We start from the raw sequence: 18,219 nt of genomic DNA, 5'->3' as shown, positions 1-18,219 counted from the left end.
CTTGCCCTCCTAACAGGCCATGTGGCAGCTTGAATGACTTCATTGCAATTTTCTGCCCCCATTCACCAGCAATGTCTTGTAAATAAAAAAATATATGGTTAAGGTGTTTCAGCGGGAGAATATTTTGTTTAACTGTAAGGATTGGGGAAATACTTGAAAATACTTAGTTTGTTGTAGCGTTCAGCCCCTCATGAGATCTAGCAGGATCAATGAAGTTTCTTATCTCGGCCGGCATCTCTACGTCCGCCCAGCACGCAAAATGTAGTACACAGTATCTTCTTAATCACTTAGCTGGCAGTCCTTTACCCTCATGTGGGAACGAAAGTGTCGCCCGGCCACACTTTTCCTTGCATGCCAGAATCCGCATTCCTGCCCTACCTTGCTGACTCCACATCACGAAGCCCCGGTAGCTTTCATGAAGCTCTCTCCGATGCGCACAGCCCAGCCATCTTGCTGCCCTCCAGAAGGCTCAGCCACGGAGCATGATGGGAGCTCCACGTGACCACCTCTTTCCTTCTCTACTTTCGTATCTGTTTTATCTTGGAGGATTTCCCAAAATACATGATCACGGACTATGGTGTCCAGTGTTTGTCTGTAGAAATGTCTGGATTCTTGCAACTGCATAACACAAAACATATTAACACTGTGTTGTATGACCCACAATACAATGGTAAAATGGAACGATTTAACAAATTTTTGAAGGAAAAGATTCACCTGACTATTGTTGTAAATAGTCTTATTGTGTTTGTTATCAGAGAATGGTTATGAGCTTATAGAATCTCACCCAATTCAGTCTGAATTTTCACCGTTTTATTGGTTGAAAAGAAGCCAACCCTCGACAATGGCTCTAAAACCAAATTCCCCAGTTTTGAACAAAGGGCTCCTGAGATGACCACAAAAAGCTGAAGTCCAAAGTTTTGGCTAGCCAAGTAAAAAAAACATTAAAAAAAAACAGTTGTAATTCTTTGCAGATGGTTTCCATTTCTAATATCACTGTGGTTGACTATGTTAGAATTTGTTTACATATCCGAAAAAAGGTAAAAAAAGGTAAAAACCTGGTTTTCAAGTCTATCAAAATTGTCAAAACCAGCAAGTGAAGTGTGATCACCCAGGATAAGTGATAGAAACTCTAGAGAAAATTTCTAAGTTTAAGAAAAGTGATTTCCCTTTTTATGCACCAGACACATGACATTTTTTTTAAATGTATTTCCCTTGATGCTCTAGCCACGCCTCACAGCAGCTCAGTTGATAGCCACTCACCCATAGCTGATGATGTTGTTGCCCTTAATTCATCTGAATCTACTTCCAACCTAATTTCCCAAAGCTTTGTTACAATGGATGACTGATTCAAAAACAGACCCAGGTTCAAGATTAAGTATATGAAACTATTGTCCACTTATTGAGTTCTTTCTTGTTTGCCTCATTTATATACCACTTTGCTTCTGATTTTGAAAAAAAATTATATTCTAGATTAGATTTTTTTTGACTGTTTTGCTGATTTCCCTCCTTTGTATTGAACTTTCTGAGAATGCTGAGTTGTGAACATTATTTTGTACATGGTAGGTAGTAGTTTCTCTGCTACCGAACTCTACTGTAGACAGTTATAATAAATGTTCCTCATACCTTACTGTCTCTTGTCTCTGCTTCATGACAAAAATGTCTTGTGAGCTTTAAAAGTGTTAAGTAATTACTATCTTGACCATTCATCACCAGACTGTCATCAAAGCTGTTTTTTCAGACTGTGTGGAGGCTTTAATTTTTGGGGAACAAAAGCCTCAGTATTTAGTTGCATCTTCCTTTTCTTGTCTCTGATCTCAAAGTTCTTATTGATTTGGCTGCAACAGAATATTTTTGTTGCAAAAATCACCATAGGACTTTGTCCACAAATCCTATTAAATAAATTGAGACAATACAAAAGCGGACAGGAGAGAATTTTCTGTCCCACTTGCTCATGTGGCAGTTTCAAACGCACCTCCCATTTATTTTTAAATATGGTGCGCAAATCCTTCTGGGTCTCAGTACCCAACCGAGGGCTCTTGGACCCTCGTTGTGAACCCCAGTTTATTAATGCTGTTACTCAGAAATAGATCAGTCAAAATTGTACTCCTATCTGAAGCAGAGAGATGTTTAGAATAGAAACCCATGTACTTCTTCAACCCCAAAAAACAAAGGGAAACAAAGATGCCACTGGTCTGGGACCTTTAGGACTGGATGTCATCTCAGGACCTGCAGCACAAACATTTTCATGATACCTTCCCTGTCCAGTGTATAAGCCTTTCATTGGAACCTTCATCTGCAGTGGACTCTGCATTGAGCATTCCTCACAGGCAAAATTCACAACTGAGTCAGCCAAGGAACTTCAGTGGTGAACATCTGATCCCTACCTGACTTGTGGCAGACATATTCCTCTGTGGGTCTTGGTTGTGACCGAAACATCCACTCTGGGTTAAGGAGGTCACCTGTCAGTCTTTAGGATTTGTCTGGACCTTTGGACCTTTCTGCCTACCGTCAAGGTCAGGTGATACAGGTATTGACAGACAACACAACCTCTATATACTAATGTAACAAGCAAGGAGCAGTGGAGTCTTATGTCCCCTGTCTGCATGATCTGACCCATGGTTGTGTCAAAAACTCCATTGGATCTTCTTGACTGTCACCAGGCAGGATCCCTCAACATCAGAGCATATGAATTTAGCAGGCTTATTGCAGATCATAAGTGACATCTTCCATCTGGAAGTGGAATTGGCAAGGTTTCCCCAGTCGGGTGTACTATGTGTAGATTTTTGTTTTTTGCTACATCTGAAAATATTCAGTGGCTAGGTTCTAGTGCTGTACCCTTAGTTTTGATTTCCATGCCAGGAGGATCTTCTTTCCTTGTAGTGGCGCACAGTACTGTATCTGACACTTCACAATTTAAATCTCCAGCCATGGGTATTAAGCAGGACAAGCTTGGACACTTGGATCTTCGATTAGAAGCGGTGTTTGCCATTTTGGCTGATTGCTGCCCTTCCACTACTATCCACCCAGGAGTTGGTCAAAGTTTGTCACCTGGTCTGAGAAGCAGGATGACCCTCTACGAACTGAGTTGTCTCATGTCCTTTAGTTAGGATGGTCTTTGGCTTAAAGGCTTTGTTGTGGGCATGTTAAAGGCTGCTTATTGACCCTTTCAGCACTTGCCTGATTCAGATGACTTGTTTTGACTCTTTATTTTAAAAGGGCATTTCATGTGTTTTCCTCTGCCGGAATTAAGTCTTCACTTAACTGTCCTTAACTGTCTCTGCATGTTGTACGTTGAGGGAGTTCTGTCTGAAGACCAGGTTTTGCATTGCAACTCCTGCTGCACTTTGTTTTAGTTATCTACAGGCTTTGTCAGTCTAGTGTCCGTAGTCTACCTTTTTCCCTGACAAGATGCCTAGAAGTCATGCATTCTTTCTTATAAAAGTGGTGTCTTCAATGTTGGTGCAGTCCATCAGACTCTGCATTCTTTACTCTGCCACATCACTGCAAGGAACAGAAGGTGCTACACTGTTTAAATCAACAGTGCAACATTAAAAAATATATCATGTCACAGTGGATAAGTCCTCGCCGTCAAAGTCTGGTATGGCTTGGGTACAAAGAGCCCTCCTAAGGACCTTCGGGCTCATTCGGTCAGGAACCCTACCTGTATGTGTTCCTTTTTTGGACATCAGCTAGCCACTTGGGCATATGGCCATACATTCACCAGTCACTACTGTTTAAACTCTGATCTGCAGGCAGGAAGATTTGTCTGCTCGGTCCTAGAGATTCTCTGTTGTAAAGTCAAGATCCACCTTCTTGAAAGGGTTGTTTCTTCACAAGCTGGAAATCTGGTTATATCAACCACAAGGAGAACAAGTTACATAGCTTGGTTAACACCCTTCCTGGTGGATGGGTAAACTAACTGTGAATTTTATGCCCCCTTCCCAGCTCCTTGTTCTGTGGAGTGGACTTTGACAGAATGCAAATTTAACTAGTGACCTTATTTAATTCTTCAGTGGTCTGTCTGATTTGTTTCATATCATATGTACAATGCAAAGCTACAGTATACTACTTGAAATTTTAATTCATTGTGATTTTTACCTTGGTTAGGAGTATTTACGGCTAAACATTTTTTATACAACTGGTGAAATGAGGCACTACGTGTCACAATATTCTTTTCATTCACATTTATTTGTTTTGTTGGATCAATCTTTAGGCTTCCTTGGTGTCGTGCCTCAAAATGGTGCATTTTCAAAGGAAAACAATAAAATCGTCAGAAACATCTACTAGCAGATGGCACTATGTCATCATGCTTTCATCCCTTCCAAAAGACTGGCAACTGCCTGTCCCCATACCTTTCTTTAAAAAGCTGCTTCTACTTGACATGTTTTGCTGTGGAAGTCCAGACTAAGTGTTCTTAATTCCAAGGTTCACCACTATCCTAGAGTCACTATAATTTTCTGTTGAATAAAAGTTTAAAGACAAAATTTAACGTATAGTTTATAAAGTGATTTGTGGTGTCACTTAAATCATTTTGCATTATTTAGTACACAAGTATGATTTTCAATTATTTAAATTCTTAAGAGGTTTCCAATGAGTAGAAATAGAGAAGATTGTATTATATACTTACCTGTTACTTTAATGGCATCTTGTATTTTAATATCAGCACGGAGAAGGAGGATGGTCTGGTTTAGTATGTTTATTTTATTTCAAACTGCTTTGTTAGTAAATTGTATTATGTTTTAACAGAAAATGAATGTTGCATGCTATCGGATGGATAAAGTCAGATCCTATATCTGTCACAGTACTTGAGGAAGTTCTAATTCTAAAAAGCTGTGGCCTCTTTTCATTCATTTACATGTCACATTAAAAATGTGAATGCCAATAAGTGTTGTACTGAATCTTATATTTGTTTTGTATCTACAGCAACAGCCTCAGTTCACCAACCCGGAGACCCCAGGGTACGTGGGGTTTGCCAACCTTCCAAATCAAGTTCATCGAAAGTCTGTCAAAAAAGGATTTGAGTTCACGTTAATGGTAGTGGGTAAGATTGGACCTCTTCTGTCCTTTCTCCTTTCCTTATAGATCTTGGTTTCTAGCATCCATTGGGACCAGTTATATCTGTTCTGTCATACAAAATGTTAATTTTTACGTTTCTTAAAAACGATCTTTCATATAGAGATTTTGCAGTGTGAACCTCTTCTGGGTTACGTGCTGTGCTATAATTTGGGTCTGGAAGTGCTTAAGTTTATAACAGTTTTTTTTCTTTTTTATCTCATCGCAGCCCATTTGACTAACTATGGCATTAACTGTACACTTATATTGCTCCTTTGATTGAACTCCATTTGAAATTATTTTTTTCTGATGGTGTGACGGAAGACCTCGCTAGGAAAAAGGAGAATGTTGATGGTGATTTTGATAATTGAGGATAAAATTTTTCCGAAGGCCACAAGTCCGAGCATTAGGATTTGATTAGAATGTAAACCTTAATTTAACTGTTTGGCATAAAGATACTCTCGGTAAATTGGACAAACCTAAACATGCCTAGTTAGTACTCCAAGAACAGAAAAGGATAGCATCTTTTATAGACGATATGGGTGTTTCAGGGAAAGGAAGTCCTGGCATCTGAGGAGATCTTGGGTAAGCATAACTCTGTTTTTTGGCTCAAAAAGATTGTCTTCTTAAGCTTGGACACAAGAATATGTTCCTGAGAATATTTTTTTGTTGTAAATGCTCAAGACTATAAGTATACAGTGCTGTAGTAAATAGGCATCAGGAGCTGTTGACAGGGAAGCTTGTGGAAGTGAAGACTTTTGACTAAAAAGAGAAACATTACAGAATGACAAACTATTAGCATCTAAGGGAATGTCTGTTGAGGATTATTTTGAGATCTTATTCTGAGCAGTCCAAAGTAAAGGCCACTACAAAGGAGTTGATAAAAGATGCAACAAAGGTTAGCATGACAGACCCTGCTGATCAGGTCATGTCAGGTGGTGGGGGAAGGTCACTGATTGCCTCAGACCTGGACACTTCAGTTTTAAGCCCTGAAGTACCCATGGCTGAGTGTCAATCAATGGCCCCTCCTCGGAGTGGGGGTTGGGTCAACAACTGTTACTGACCCCATCCCACTCTGTGATGAGTGAGGGATTGCTTCCTTCTCTCATTGGCTTCCTCCCAGAGAGGTGCATTGAAGTTAAGTTTGAAAGTTTTTTTGATATTTGGTATATACATGTATAGATGCATGTAGTTCTGTGTATGTTTGAGTGAGTGTTATGCATGGGTGTGTATGAATGCATAGGTGTGAGAATGTATATGTGTGCACGTGGCCCCTGACTTTCCTCCTTGCTAAAAGTACCAGTTGGCACTGGATTGCAGTCAAGTAGATATGAGGCAGAAGGCATAAAGAGCGCTATAGTTGTAGGCACAGAGGATAGTAGAGAGAGAGAGAGAGAGAAAAAGAGAAGTAGGGGAGAAGTTTGAGAAAGGTGATGTAGACATATGTGGGACAGAGGATGTTGAAATACTGACATAGTATAAGTACGGAGAGATGCTAAGGTTAGAAGAGGAATGAACTAGAAGACTGGAGAAGGGAGGCTGAAGACAAGACATAGATAATTTTAATTTCATTGCTAACAACCACCTCAGAGTTAAAGGCTTAAGGTTGTTAGTTCAGGAATGCAGAAGTGCATGTCCATCTGTTAAATTGAAACAGATTCTGTTTTTATGTATTGTTATTATTGCAGGACATTGACTGTCCCAACCACTTCACAATGGGGGCCCCTTAAAAGGTGGGGACCATTGGCAAAACTTTGCTCAAGCCTTAAGCAGTCTCTGCAGTAGAGTAGTGTGGATTGAACTAAGGCTTGAATAAAGAGGATCCTTTGTGCTAAGCCTAGCATTAAGTGTTTTTTAGGTATGATGTTACGGAGAAAAGAAGAGATAAGAGTCGGACATAATCCTCCTTTTAGCCAGAGGAAATTATCCATCCAGTGTTTCACAGCAGCCAAGCAAGGAGTAATGGCTGGCTCATAAAATGGCCTTGCTTGAGGTCTGCTAAAACCAGAGTGTCATTGGCATGTATTTGAAAGCTCCATCTGAAGGAGATCATATATGTTACAGTTCGTTAGAGCATGTTGAACCGAATTGGTGAAAAGGTTGAGCCTTGTTGGACTGCATGCATATTTTGTGACGTTAGACACGGTTTCCTTTTTGTTAGGAAGGATCATATCTGAGAGTGGACTTTCCTAGAGTTGTCAAAATCAGTTTTTGGGCACATTACAAGTATTTTATGACTACTCTGTGAAAGGCTACAGAAAGTCCCTGTGTTAATTGTGCTGCACTGAGCCTTAGCCACAGATTTTAAGGACATTTTAAATGTATAGAATTGCTGATTTTGTGCTGGGGTGTGGTCTAAAGACTGATTTTAAGGCTTATTACAGATGGTTTTCTTTTCATATTTCTAACTGGGAAGAGATATGATAGTCTAGTGTTTTGGCCAGAAATGATGGGAAATAAATGGGTGTATCATTGGCACTGCTTGCCTTCCACCCATTCCCAAAATTAAGATCACAGTTCATACTGTGATATTTTGTTTCCTATTTTCTTCATTGGTAGAGTCCTGATTGTATTGGGAGATTGCCCATGGCACAGGGTTGAGGGCTTCAGTGGTGCAGAGTCTGATGTAGGCAGCATTTGTACATAAACCTTGCTTGGTAAAGGCAAGGGAACCAGTTAAAATAACAACAGCATGGACCTTTACCAGTGTGCAGTGTCGCCACAGGGCTGTAGCAAAAATACCTATTGTATGACTGCTGCTATCACCTCTTTTTGTTGAATAGCCAGATATGAGTGCACTGCACTCTTTTCACAGCAAGTAGTCTGCCAAACTTCCACCTTTTTTCTGCAGAAACGGGTTTTATAATCTGTTTCTTAAAATAGTTATGGTCTTACAAACCATTAACCAGTGGGTGATAAGTGGAGAACTTCATTATATTATCTCTTTCCAGGTGTAATCTCAACTGTTTAAAGTTGGTGATATATCCTTTATCAGAGTGATAGTGGTGACCTTTCCATAGCACCTTTCGAAAATTAAGAGGAAGAAGGGCACAGACTAAAGGCCCAAAATTCAGCAAGCATGCGCAAAGTCAGTAGGTCTTGATTTTGGGATCTATTTGATTGGCCATGTCTTTTAGTCAGGCTGTTCACCTGCGAATGACCCAGTAAATATTTTTTGTTTTCTAGGTATCGGTCTGAGGTGGATTGGTATATAAATAAAATATGAAATTGAAGTAGTGCAGTAGGCTTGTTTACGATAGAGGAGCCAGCAGCAACTTGATGCCTCGCCCCTCATTCCCCCCCAGTCACATCCCCCAACTCTTCCCCTCACCACCCCCCACCCACCCACCTACCTCAGGGGAGGAGAAATGCAGTGCAGCATGAGGGAAAAACAACACAGGGTGGGGAGTAGTATACAAGATTGGTTGCAGCACACCAGGGAGACAGCAGCAAAGGGATGCATTATTTGGTTGAGGGGGTGGGGGGTGAACAGAAATGCGAGAGAGCTGAAAAAGATTGCACTCATGCTTTGCTAAGCCAAATGTGAAGAAGTGCCTTAAAGGTGAGCCAGTGCATTGGAGACGGTAAAGAGACTATGCTGCAGGGTTATATGCAAACTTGAGAATGACGAGCAATGCCAAGAAGGCCATTGAATTAGAAGCAGGCAAATGAGTGAAAAAAGGCAAACACTGATCATCAATCAACTGGTGAGTTTACAGTGGCGCAGCTGTGCTGTGTGGTTGGCTTGATATGAAAACCTGAGAAAGGGGCGTAAAAAAACTTTCCAACTTACTTCATTCATATTTAGAGAGTGGGGTGACACATGGCATAAAAAAGCTAATCATTTAAAATGTTTGTGTGTTTTTTTTTTCTTTTCCCGTAAAAAAAAAATAATAAAAAAAAAATCAAAGGTTACAGGGACTGTATAGTTAGGAAATCGAATTAAGAAAACTATAGAAGTTAACTTAAAAAAAAACAAAGGTTACAGATGTTTTTGTCAATTAAAGAGAGTGAGCTCACCTTTCAGTATGAACCTTAAACTTTTTAAGTTTAAAAGAAATTAAAGAAGGAAAATGACCATGGACACACCTGGAGTAAAAACCCTCAACTTTCAGTGCAAGGTCTCTGACCTTAAAATTAAGGCCACAGGTGACTCCTTACTGTGACGTGCTTTCCCTCTCTCATATCCCCTTATGGGATGGGAGAGGGAGAGAGAGAGAGAGAGAGAGAGTGACCGGACCACGTGGGAGCCGTCCCAGCATTGCACCCCCATGCAAGGAGGGCACCCCCTTGAAAAATGTAATTGACCCTGGGATCTGGCCTCCTTGGGGACTGTTAACAAAACAAGAGCAGGAGCCCACCTTTTTCTTGAAGAAAAAAAAAAAAAAAAAACCGTTTTCAGCAGATTTGTGCCAATAATGTTTAAAAAATGCTTTTTGAGCCATTGGGGTTCCACTCTGGGACCACAGCACCAGAGCTAAGGGGTCAGGGTGACTCTACTCCTGCCCTTTATCTTAATTATTTTACTTTTTTTTTTTTTTCTGGGACTCTGCCAAAACTTCCTTATTGAAGTGTTGGCAGCCAATCAGATTGCAGCGTGATTTCGGGAGGGTTTGCAAAGCCTTTGCATCCTTATATATAGAAATTTGTTTTTTCTTTATTTACTAAAAATAAACTACTGAAAGGATTTATACCAAAATAGCAAAAAGGTTGCTTTCTGCACCAAGAGCTACCTTTGTGCCATATTTGATGTAGTTCCGTCCAGTGGTTCGGGCGCAATCGCTGTTCAAAATCCCTATGGAAAAATGAATGGGGGAAAAAGCATTTTGGGTACCCTTTGTTTCTCGGTCCCCACTTTACGTATCACCCCAAAACTTTCCAGACAGCAGCTTAAGAGAGTATCACATTTTTTGGGGGAAATTCCATGAAGATTTGTCAGCCGGTGCCAAAGAGCCAGGCAAGTAAAACATGTTTTCTATAGAAATTAAGTCTAACTAGAGGACTGCAATATGTATATGTATATGTATACATGTATATGTTCAGTGGCATGTGTATCTGCAGATACACATGCTGTGCATTATACTTCTGCTATCTAGTGTTGGGCTCGGAGTGTTACAAGTTGTTTTTCTTTGAAGAAGTGTTTGAGTCACAAGATCGAGTGACTCCTCCTCTTCGGTTCCATTGCACATGGGCATAGACTCCATGTTGGGTTGTTTTCTTTCCGCCGTCGGGTTCGGACGGGTTTCCTTTCTCCCTGAGAGTTCGATTCGGAAAACTCTGAAAATGCTTTCTTTTCGTCGGTATTGTATCGATCAGGTTTACATCTTCCATCGACACGACAGTACCGTCAAGGATACAACTCTTCTTGGCCTTTGGGGCACGCAAGCCCAACTTTGGCCTAGTCGGGCCGACCGTGTGGAAGCCTCATGGATCGGACTCCATTCCGGTTCTGTCCTAGGTGCCATGCAAAATATCCTTATACAGACCAACATCTCGTCTGTAATCTTTGCCTTTCACCACATCATCGGGAACAAAATTGCGAGGCCTGTCGATCCTTCCATTCAAAAACGACTCTTCGAGACAGGAGGGCACGAAGGCTCGAGATGGCGTTGAGAAGCACTGACCAACTCGACGTGGAGGAGGAAGAAATTTAAACAGCAGTCGCCGCTCGAGGTTCCGACTCCGAACAGGAATCCGAGGAAGACAGACCGGTCACGGTGGGACAACATGTGAGTACGCCTTCCCCTGTACTCTCACAAAAACAGAAGGCCTTGGGTATGCCACTGACGGAAGGCCATGGCTCGGCCCGAAAAAAGACTATCAGTTCCAAACAAATGGAAAAGATTTGTATATTACCGTCAATCTAAACATATTGCCCCTCTTACAGCATCAGTACAAGATATTGTATGCTATATACTTCATTTACAAAAATCAAATTCAGCATTCTGTTCCATAAAAATTAATCTTACTGCAATTCCTGCATATTTACAAAATATATAGCACTGCTCCTTATTTAGAGTTCCTGTTTATTAAAGCTTTCATGGAAGGATTAAAATGCATCATTCCACCCAGGACACCTCCAGTCCCCTCTTGGAATTTAAACATAGTGCTTACACGACTTAGGGGCCTACCATTTGAACCCATGCACTCATGTCAAATACAATTCTTAACATGGAAGGTTGCCTTCCTAGTCGCAATTACTCCTTTAAGAAGAGTAAGTGAGATTTCAGCCTTCACTATTGAAGAACCGTTCTTCCAGGTACACAAGCATAAGGTTGTACTAAGAACAAACCCCAAATTTCTTCCTAAAGTTGTCTCGCCTTTTCATATAAATCAAACAGCCAGATTCTGTGGCAGAAAGAGCTCTGCATACATTAGAAATTAAAAGAGCACTAATGTACTACATAGACAGAACAAAATCATTCAGAAAGACTGAACAACTGTTTGTAGCTTTCCAGAAACCTCAAACAGGTAACCCCATATCAGAACAAGGGTTGGAAAGATGGATTGTAAAATGCATCCAAACATGCTACGTTAAGGCCAAAAGACAACTCTTAGTTGCTCCTAAAGCACATTCTACAAGGAAAAAAGGTGCTACAATGGATTTTTTTAGGCAATCTACCAATGACTGAACTAAGCAAAGCAGCTACTTGGTCAACACCACATACATTCATTAAACACTACTGTGTAGATGTTTTATCAAGACAGCAAGCCACAGTAGGTCAAGCTGTACTCAGAACATTATTTCAAACACCTTCAACTCCTACAGGCTGATCTCGGCTATTTTTTATGGGAGGGCAAACTGCTTTGTAGTCTATGCACAGCATGTGTATCTGCAGCTACACATGCCACAGAACGGAAAATGTCCCTTACCCAGTGTACATCTGTTCGATGGCATGTGTAGCTGCAGATACACATGCTGTGCACTGTTCCTGCCATCTAGTGTTGGGCTTGGAGTGTTATAAGTTGTTTTTCTTCGAGGAAGTCTTTTCAAGTCATGGGACCGAGTGACTCCTCCCTTTTGGCTCCATTGCGCATGGGCATTGACTCCATCTTAGATTGTTTTTTTTCCGCCTTCGGGTTTGGATGTGTTCCTCTTTGCTCCGTATTTCGAATCGGGGAAACTTAGAAAATTATCGAAAATTCATCGGTATTGTTTCAGTTCGGCACTGGTTTAGTTTTATCACATTAGCACCGACATCAAGACCGCTTCGGCGGCCCTTTGGGGCTTCCGCTCCTAAAGGCCTGGTCGGCCCGACCACACCTGTCGTCTAAACTAATGGACTGGACCCCCTTCCGTTTCCGTCCTAAGTGTCAGGCCAAGTATCCTTATACAGACCGCACCGGTCTGTAACCTGTGTTTGTCGCCCGAACACAGAGAGGATAATTGTGAAGCTTGCTGAGTGTTTCGATCCAAGAAGACCTTAAGAGATAGACGCGCAAGACGAGTGCAGATGGCGTCGAAGCCGAAACAACATCTCGACGTCGAGGAAGAAGAGATGAGGATATCTTTTAAAGAGTTGGACTCGGATGAATCCAACGGTGATCGACCTTTGACGGCGCGGCAAACAGTGAGTACACCTGCCCCGTCCCACACCCAAGGTCACACCAAAAAACTAAAGGCCACGGGGACTCCATTGCCAGAAGGCCATGGCTCAACCCACAGAAAATAAGGTGACCAGGTAACATCGGCACTGAAAAAGGCCAAAGATTTGCCGAAGACGTCAGACTCCGGTCGAGAACCCGGCACCGAAAAAAGTTGGCGTCGAGCAAGCCACGAAAGAGCTTATCGGAACTAAAAAAAGACAATTTCAATGGGAATTTCGGTACCGAAAAAAACTGCTTCGGAGCCGAACGTTCGGCCTACACTGAAGAGCAAGGGCTTTATCTGCAGCTCAAAGAAAGGCACAGATTTGAGCAGGAACTGGATTTAGAAGAACATGACCAAACACAGCAAAGGTTAGAAATCCAGAAAGACACAGGGAAGATACAAACCATCCCTCCACTCAAGACTAAAAGAAAGCCGGCTTTTCACGAGTCTGAGATGCAACCAAAAGCCAAAGTGGTTAGAGAAAAGTCACCACCACCACATTTCTCACAACAAAGATCCCCACTGCTATCACCACAGTTGTCACCAGTGGGTACGCCAATGGCACAGTCACCTACACATACTGGGATGACTCAAGGTGATGCAGATCCCTGGGATCTATACGACCCACCTATATCGGATAAAAGTCCAGAGTGTTATCCAACCAAGCCTTCACCACCAGAGGACAGTACAGCCTACACGCAGGTACTGGCCCAGAGCAGCAGCGTTCCATAACGTAACAATGCACTCTGAACCAGTGGGGGATGACTTCCTGTTCAGCACTCTGGCATCCACGCATGCATCCTACCAGAGTTTACCAATGTTACCAGGCATGCTCAAACACGCACAACAGGTCTTCCAAGAACCTGTAAAAGGGAGGGCCAGCACGCCAAGGGTTGAAAAGAAATATAAACCGCCCCTGTCAGACCCAGTGTTTATTACTCAACAGCTCCCTCCGGACTCAGTGGTTGTGGGGGCTGCAAGAAAAAGGGCGAATTCACAATCATCAGGGGTTGCCCCACCCCCTGATAAGGAGAGTTGAAAATTCGACGCAGCGGGGAAAAGAGTGGCATCGCAAGCAGCCAATCAGTGGCGAATTGCCAACTCACAAGCCCTGCTTGCACACTACAACAGGGTGCACTGGGACGAAATGCAAGACATCATCCAGCATTTGCCCAAAGAACACCAAAAACTTGCCCAACAAGTGGTCGAAGAGGGACAGGCCATATCAAACAACCAAATACAGTCTGCCCTAGACTCTGCTGATACAGCAGCACGAACTGTCCATACAGCTGTAACAATTCGAAGGCATGCATGGCTGTGAAGTTCTGGATTTAAACCAGAGATTCAGCAGGCGGTATTGAATATGCTGTTTAATCAACATCAGCTATTTGGGCCGGAAGTGAATACCACAATCGAAAAAATGAAAAAAGACACGGACACGGCCAAAGCCATGGGCGCGCTCTACTCCTCACAATACAGAGGGACGTTTAGGAAACCACAGTTTAGGGGAGGGTTTAGGCAACAGCCATCAGACCCATCCACCTCCCAAACAAAACCCACCTACCAGCCACAGTACCAGAGGGGTTGGGGTGGGGGGGGGGGGGGCGTTCCTTGTTCTGACAATTCCCAAGAGGAAGAGGGAAATTCCAGCCCTCCAAGCCAAGCCCTAACAAACAGTGACTTCAATGTCACACATCCCCAACACATATCACCGCTGGGGGGGGGGGAGATTAACAAAATACAACCACATTTGGACACACATTACCACAGACACGTGGGTCATGTCAATTATCCAACATGGTTATTGCATAGAATTCACAACATTCCCTCCAGATGTTCCCACAACACCGCACAAAATGTCTCCACAACACTTAGACCTATTACAAATAGAGGTCCAAGCACTACTACAAAAACAAGCCATAGAACCAGTACCATATCACCAGAAAGGAACAGGTGTTTACTCCCTGTATTTCCTTATCCTGAAAAAAGACAAAATGTTAAGGCCGATATTAGATCTCAGAACACTGAATATCTTCATCAAATCAGATCATTTCCACATGGTAACACTTCAAGACGTAGTTCCCTTACTAAAACAAGGAGAATAAATGACCACAGTGTGACAACCAGCTAAAACAACTCCACATAAATCACTTACAACTGTTAGCAGTCTTTCTAGCAATAAAAGCCTTTCAACCACTTCTAGCCCACAAACAGTCTTATCAAAACATACAATATGACAACAATGTATTATCTAAACAAACGGGGGGGACACACTCGTCACAGCTGTGTCTCTTACCACAAAAAAGTTGGCATTGGGCAATTCACAACAACATTCGCCTAATAGCACAATATATACCAGGCATTCACAATCAGTTAGCCGACAATCTCAGTCGAGATCACCAACAAACTCACAAATGGGAAATACATCCCCAGATCCTACATCATCACTTCCAACGCTGGGGACACACCAAACATAGATCTGTTTGCAACAAAAGAAAACGCAAAATGGCAAAACTTGCGTCCAGATACCCACACTCTCAGTCCAAGGGCAATGCTCTATGGATCAGCTGGTCAGGGATATTTGCTTACGCTTTTCCCCCTCTCCCTCTCATTCCTTATCTGGTCAACAAACTGAGTCAAAACAAACTCAAACTAATACTTCTGGTACACCCCACTGTTGGACCGATCTGTGGTACCCCACATCAAACTACCAAACAGACCAGATCTGTTAACTCAACACAATCAACAGATCCGACACCCGAATCCAGCAGCACTGAACCTAGCAATCTGGCTCCTGAAGTCTTATAATTTGGAAATCTAAACCTTTCCAAAGAGTGTATGGAGGTCATTAAACAAGCAAGAAAACCCACAACAATACATTGTTATGCTAACAAATGGAAAAGGTTTCTCTGCTACTGCCAGGCTAATCAAATTATTCCATTAAACGCCTCCACACAAAACATTGTAAGTTATTTACTACACTTACAAAAGTCAAATCTAGCCTTCTCTTCCATTAAAATCCATCTCACTGCAATATCTGCTTATCTACAGATTAAACATTCAAAATCACTTTATAGAATCCCAGTTATTAAAGCCTTTATGGAAGGACTAAAAAGAATCAGACCCCCAAGGACACCACCAGTACCTTCGTGGAATCTTAATATTGTATTACACGACTCATAGGCCCACCTTTTGAACCCATGCGTTCTTGTCAAATACAATTTTTAACTTGGAAAGTAGCTTTTCTAATAGCCATCACTTCACTTCGAAGAGTTAGTGAAATACAGGCGTTTACTATTCAAGAACCCTTTATACAAATACATAAAGTGGTTCTCTGTAGAAATCCACAATTCTTACCAAAAGTCATATCACTGTTTCATCTAAACCAAACGGTGGAACTCCCAGTCTTCTTTCCACAGCCAGACTCAGTAGCAGAAAGGGCATTGCATATATTAGACATAAAAAGAGCACTAATGTATTACATTGACAGAACCAAACAATTTCGTAAAACAAAATTGTTTGTAGCTTTCCAAAAACCACATGCAGGTAACCCTATATCCAAACAAGGCATTGCTAGATGGATAGTTAAATGCTTTCAGACTTGCTACCTTAAAGCTCAAAGAGAATTACCCATTACTCCAGGGGCACACTCTACTAGAAAAAAAGGCGCAACAATGGCCTTTTTTGGTAATATACCAATGACTGATATTTGTAAAGCAGCCACCTGGTCTACGCCCCATACATTTACTAAACATTACTGTGTAGATGTGTTGGCAACACAACAAGCCACAGTGGGACAGGCTGTACTAAGAACATTATTTCAGACAACTTCAACTCCTACAGGCTAACCACAGCTTTTGGGGAGATCACTGCTTTGTAGTCTATGCACAGCATGTGTATCTGCAGCTACACATGCCATCGAGCGGAAAATGTCACTTACCCAGTGTACATCTGTTCGTGGCATGGGGTGCTGCAGATTCACATGCGCCCTCCCACCTCCCCAGGAGCCTGTAGCCGTTTTAGTTTTATGAAAATTGTAAATATGTAAATAATTTTTTACTTTACTACACACTGTGTACATACACATCTACTCCATGGCATGGGCACCTCTAGTATCCTTACTTCACAACTTCTACCTCACCCTCTGCGGGGAAAACAATCTAAGATGGAGTCGACGCCCATGCGCAATGGAGCCGAAAGGGAGGAGTCACTCGGTCCCGTGACTCGAAAAGACTTCTTTGAAGAAAAACAACTTGTAACACTCCGAGCCCAACACTAGATGGCAGGAACAGTGCACAGCATGTGAATCTGCAGCGCAACATGCCACGAACAGATGTACACTGGGTAAGTGACATTTTCCATATATATATTTGCATTAGCATGGACATCCCTATCCTTTCACCTATATACTCTATCACTCCTACCTTACTCTCTGCGGGAAAATAATCCTAACATGGAGTTGATGCCCATGCGCAAGGAACCGAAGAGGAGTCGCCACTCGATCTTGTGACTCAAACATTTCTTTGAAAAAAACAACTTGTAACACTCCAAGCCCAACACTAGATGGCAGAAGTATAATGCACAGCATATGAATTTGCAGCTGAACATGCTACGAACAGATGTACACTGGTTAAGGGACATTTCCCATATATAGCCAGTAGGTAGTTATAGTTAGGACCTAGTTTTTGTAGGAAAAGCGTTTTTTTTTTTTTTGCCAATACCTTTGGCATCGTTTGACAAATCTTGACACAATTTTCAAAATTAGTAGACCACTCAGTTCAACTGCTTTCTTGAAAGTTCACCCATGCATTTTCACTTAGGGTTTTTAGACATGATGACCGCCTGAACTGCTGAACGGAATTAACCAAATTTGGCAGGATGATATATCTTGGTGCGCAGATTGTGCTTTTTAGGTCAAGCGCTCTGATGTGTTGTAAGTCTTGTGAACTTATAAGCACGTCCATCGCTATCACTAGTTCATGGGCTGGCCTTTTTAAAATCTTTTATCGTTGGTAAATGTTTTACATTTCGACCTCCTTGGGCCAGTTTTGTTGCCGCCTAGGCCATTGACTCTGTTACATGGGTAATTGCATGTTTGCCAATATGTTTGACTGTGAACGTACTTCTTTTTCCTTTTGTGTCTCTCCCTTGCATTCACACTCATGGTGGCCGTGGCCCTTTGAATTGGCTCGCTTTTGTCAATTGTTTTACTTTTCATTTTTTATTTATGCGGCAAGAAAAGTCCAGTTGGAAATTTACACCTCTAATAGCTGTAACTGGAGCAAACTTGAGACCCATTACTTTGTAAATTCTTGTTGTAAATTAGTAGAAATCCGATGAGTAGTTCTAGAGCTGTTAAAGGAAAAAGACAGTTGTGTATCTAGGGCTGCAGAGGCTCCGCTGATCCCTGAGATCTTATGCTGAGATCTGATTGGCTGCCAACACTTAAGCCAGAAAGTATTGGCAGCTTTTTTGGGACTCAGACTCAGCAGAGTCCCTCAATCTCCCTCCACCCCCCTAATAAAAGGGTCAGTCTTGAAATACTCTGACCCTCTACCTCTAGCCCTGCTGCTACA

General features: G+C 42.0%; 1 protein-coding gene across 6 annotated transcripts in view; it reads left to right on the top strand.

Moving 5' to 3' along the window:
• SEPTIN2 (septin 2) overlaps positions 1 to 18,219 on the top strand; it is an 877,282-nt gene that overhangs the window by 130,615 nt on the left and 728,448 nt on the right. For all 6 annotated transcript variants that reach the window (XM_069213638.1, XM_069213641.1, XM_069213640.1 and 3 more), the window contains one exon: positions 4,924 to 5,041. In XM_069213638.1, coding sequence (XP_069069739.1) covers positions 4,924 to 5,041 — 118 coding nt within the window. The remainder of the gene's footprint in view (positions 1 to 4,923; positions 5,042 to 18,219) is intronic.

The sequence above is a fragment of the Pleurodeles waltl genome, chromosome 11 (assembly GCF_031143425.1).
Source record: "Pleurodeles waltl isolate 20211129_DDA chromosome 11, aPleWal1.hap1.20221129, whole genome shotgun sequence".
Lineage (NCBI taxonomy): Eukaryota > Metazoa > Chordata > Amphibia > Caudata > Salamandridae > Pleurodeles > Pleurodeles waltl.
This window is presented reverse-complemented; position numbering and strand designations above follow the sequence as displayed.